This window comes from Miscanthus floridulus, chromosome 8 (assembly GCF_019320115.1).
Source record: "Miscanthus floridulus cultivar M001 chromosome 8, ASM1932011v1, whole genome shotgun sequence".
Classification (NCBI taxonomy): domain Eukaryota; kingdom Viridiplantae; phylum Streptophyta; class Magnoliopsida; order Poales; family Poaceae; genus Miscanthus; species Miscanthus floridulus.
Genome location: NC_089587.1, coordinates 883,040 through 887,770, shown reverse-complemented (window position 1 = coordinate 887,770; position 4,731 = coordinate 883,040). Strand labels below are relative to the sequence as shown.

Here is a 4,731-nt window from a genome sequence, read left to right as displayed (position 1 = left end):
AGATTCTCATATCTAAAGCCTTTGAAGATCAAGTTAGAGCCATCTATACTTACGATCTCTACATCATCTACCCCGAATATGCATTTGAATCTAAGATCACATAATTGAGCCACGGATAGCAAATTAAAATTCAAGCTCTCAACTAGCAACACATTGGATATGCTCATGTCATTGGATATTATAATCTTACCAAGCCCTTTGACCTTGCCTTTGCCATTGTTACCAAATGTGATACTATCATAACCATCATTGCCATTGGTGTTGATTGAGTTGAACATTCTTGCATCACCGGCCATGTGTTGAGTACATCCACTATCAAGAACCCAATGCCTTCCTCTGGCTTTATAATTGACCTATAAGAGAAGATCAATTCTTTTTAGGTACCCAAACTTGCTTGGGTCCTTGAAGGTTAGTTACTAAGCACTTTGGCATTCAAATAGCTTTCTTTTTTGAGCCCATTTATGGTGCACCAATGAACTTAGCTTTCACACCATTTGTATTCTTAGTAAGCACATAGAAAGAATCAAGCTTGATTGAGGATACATTGGCTTGAGATTTCTTTTTCATGCACTTATACTCTTCATGACCAAATTACTTGCAACTAGTGCAAAATCGACCATTGTTCTTCATAAAACATATCTTGTGAGGAGCAAAGACCGCTTTGCCTTTATTAGGGATATAGCCCAATCCCACTTTGTAGAGAGAAGCTCTTTGGCTATCCAAGCACATAAGCAAGTGGTCCTCACCATCATAGGCATTAGCCAAGGTGTGATTGAGCTCTTTTACCTCCTTTTTGAGAGTTTCATTCTCAACCATTAGTGAGGCATCACAAGTGAGACCATCACTAATAGATGAGGTGGAAGTAGATGTACTACAAGAAGAGTTAGTGGAACCAACAATGATAGGCTTATGTAATGATTCATCAATTATATCACATGTTAAGCCTACATACATGTTACAACATGCTTCTTATTATTTTGCTCATTAAGGAGAGAGGAATGAGCTTTTCAAGCTTTTTGTGAGCCTTGCCAAGATCCTCATGGTCTTCCTTTAGACTCTCATGAGATACATTGAGCTCATCAAAGGCTTGCTTAAGGGCTTTTAGTTCCTTGTGCAAGCTTTTGCATTCCCTTCTCTTAATGTCAAAGTGTTCTTTAGCATCATCTAGCATGTCAAGTAATTCATCCTTAGTTGGTTCATCATCATCACTATCACTTTCTTTTTCATTTTCATTATCTTGTTCCTCATCACTCTCATCATCACAAGTTTATACCTTGGTGGTCTTAGCCATGAAGCATGATGGAGTGTCGAAGAGTGAAGGCTTCTCATTGATGGCAATGCTAGCAAGAGCCTTCTTCTTGGTGGTCTTGTCATCATCACTATCATCATCATCACTTGAGGAAGCATCACTATCCCAAGTGACCACATATGAATCACCCTTCTTCTTCTTCTTGAAGGTCATCTTGTCCTTCTTGTCCTTCTTTTTTTCTTGTCCTTCTTCTTGTTCTTCTTGTTATTATCATCATCATTATTGCTATTCAATGGCATTGAGCAACAAGATGATCTTTGCTCCCACACTTGAAGCATCTTCTTGACCCTTTTCTTGCTCTTGGATGAGGACTTCTTCTTTCTAGAATGGTAGCCCTTCTTCACCATGAACTTGTCAAATCTCTTGACAAAGAGAGCCATCTTCTTATCATTATCATCATCCCATGAACTATCATCTTCACTTGATGTCTCTTGCTTGGCCTTGTCCTTGGATGATGTGGCCTTGAATGCCACACTCTTCTTCTTGTCATCCTTCTTCTCTTCTTTCTTCTTTTCTTCCTTCTCGTCATCATCTTTATAGGTGTCATCGGTCATCACATCTCCCAACACTTGGTTTGGTGCTATGGTGTCCAAACCACTCCTCACTAATAAGGTGACCAACATACCAAACCTTGTGGGCAAGCATCTCAAGAACTTGTGGGAGAAGTTCTTGTCCTCTACCTTCTCTTCAAGTGCTTTGAAACCATTGACAAGCACTTGAAGCCTATGGAACATCTCCGGCACACTTTCATCATCTTTCATCTTAAAACTAGCAAACTTTTCCTTGAGGATATATGCCTTGGCACCCTTTATGGCTTGAGTGCCCTCAAATGATTTTTCTAATTTCTTCTAAGCTTCATGGGTCATCTCAATATTTTTTATTTGCTCAAATGTTCTCTCATCAAGAACCTCATAAATGGCACTAAGACCAATAATATTGTTTTGGAGAAGCACTTCTTTAGCCGCGGTGGGATTCTCCGGATCCTCTATCTCAATCTTGGTCTCCACCACTTTCCAAACATTCCTATTGATTGACTTGATATACATTGTCATCTTAGCCTTCCAATAGAGATAGTTGGAGCTATCAAATTAGGGTTCCTTCTTGGTGTTGTTGATTTGAGCCATTTTTACACCGAAGATTGTTAAGCCTCAAATCATGGTGACCACGACTCTGATACCACTTGAAAGATCCTAAATGACTAGGGGGTGAATAGCCTAATAAAAATTTCTACAATAACAATAAGATAAATTGTTAGCCAATAAGATGGCAAAGTGAATTTTGCGTTTGCACTATATTTGAGGTTGTAAGCCACCTACCCAAATCTATTTACTATGATCTCTAATGTAACACAACAAGGCTATGTCACTAATATACGCCTAGGTGATCAATTTAGCAAGAGTTGTACTACCAAGTACAACATTATCAAAACTTAGCTACCACAAGCTCCATACAAGTAACTATCAAATGATGTACAAGAGAGTGGTAGGGAGGTATACTGCTGTGACAAGTGATCAATATGTGAATTCCAATTAATACCAAGAGACAATCAAGACACAATGATTTATCCCGAGGTTCACTTGCTTGCCGGCAAGCTAGTTCCCGTTGTGGCGATACACTCACTTGGAGGTTCACGAGCTAATTAGCATCACACGCTAAACCCTCAATAGGGTGCCGCACAACCAACATAAGATGAGGATCACACAAGCCATGAGCAATCCATTAGAGTACCTTTTGGCTCTTCGTCGGGAAAAGGTCAAGAACTCCTCACAATCACTACGATCGGAGCCAGAGACAATCACTAACCTCCACTCGACGATCCTTGCTGTTCTAAGTTGTCTAGGTGGTGGTAACCACCAAGAGTAACAAGAGAAATCCGCAGCGAAACACAATCACCAAGTACCTCTAGATGTAATCACTCAAAGAATGCACTTGGATTCACTCCCAATCTCACAAAGATGATGAATCAATGATGGAGATTAGTGGAAGAGCTTTAGTTGTGCTCACTAGGTTGCTATGTCAATAAAAATGGCCAAGAGAGTGAGCAAGAGCTGGCCATGGGACTTAAATAGACAACCCCCACGAATAGAGCCGTTATATCTCTTCACTGGGCTAACTGCGCTCTAAGGTGCACCGGACGCGTTCGGTCCTCAGCGTCCGGTCAGCCCCCGAATGCCACGTGTCGTAGCCGTTTGAAACTATCCGTTGGCGCATAATGACTCAAACACGTGCACTCACTGTTCATCGATCGAATGCGCCTGTTCACTCCACCGAACACACCATGTGTCAGAGTTCGGTCGTTTCCAGTAAGGTTCCAGAAACGATTTTTCTAGACTGGACGCAGGCCAGCGTCCGGTGCTCACACGCCTCGTGCAACACCTTACGTCAGCGTTCGTCAGCACTGACCGAACGCACCCCAAGCGCGTCCGGTGCTACTCCTCAGCGTCCGGTGCAATACCCTTAGTTGCACTGCATCTGCTTCTACTGATCGGACGCGCAGCCCAGCGTCTGGTGACTTCGTGACCAACGTCCGGTCACTGAAAAATAGTGGCATTCATCTCCTTCACTTCACCAACTTCTCAACCCTTGGTCAAATATGCTAACCACCAAGCGTATCATCTTGTGCATGTGTGTTGGCATATTTTCATAAATATTTTCAAGGGTGTTAGCACTCCACTAGATTCTAAATGCATATACAATGAGTTAGAGCATCTAGTGGCACTTTGATAACCGTATTTTGATACGAGTTTCACTCATGTTAATAGTATGACTATCTATCTTAAATGTGATCACACTCGCTATGTGTCTTGATCATTCAAACGAAAAGCTCCTTCCAAGTTTCACCTTTGCCTTGAGCTTTTTATTTTTCTTTTTCTTCTTTTCCAAGTCCAAGCACTTGATCATCACCATGGTTATACCATCATCATGATCTTCACAACTTGCACCACCACTTGAAATGTGCTACTGATCTCATGATCACTTAGATAAACTAGATTACCATTTATATTTCATCGATTCACCAAAACCTAACTACTTTGACTTGCCCCCGCTGCTGCCGCCCCGCCCCACCCAGGAGTGCGCTCGGATCCGTGCGTCTTCATCGTCGCGGAGGCAAGCAGGGCTGCAGAACGGGCACCGGCGGCAGGGGCAGCATAGATACGACCTCGACTTCATCACATTCTCCACCGAGCAGGAGATTCGCGTCGTCCTCCTTTAGACCTTGATTCCTGTAGTCCATGGCGGGCTGCTGCGGCATCCAAGGCACAAGCTGCTGCCGAGGTTGTGGCGGCTATCCAGAAGTTATGGTATTGGCGGCAGCTACCAGTACCAGGCTGTCCGAGACGGGGGTAGTTCGTCTGTTCGTGGCTACCAAGGAGACAACGATGGCTGCGAGCACGCGCATGGCAGCCTGCAAACTCACGGTC

The 4,731-nt window shown here is 43.0% G+C and overlaps 1 protein-coding gene across 1 annotated transcript; it reads right to left on the bottom strand.

Moving 5' to 3' along the window:
• Positions 1-1,458: 1,458 nt before the first annotated feature.
• On the bottom strand, positions 1,459-2,070 carry LOC136476551 (uncharacterized). Its single transcript, XM_066474430.1, has one exon. It carries the CDS (start codon positions 2,068-2,070, stop codon positions 1,459-1,461), a length of 612 nt encoding a protein of 203 aa, XP_066330527.1.
• Between the last annotated feature and the right edge of the window lie 2,661 nt (positions 2,071-4,731).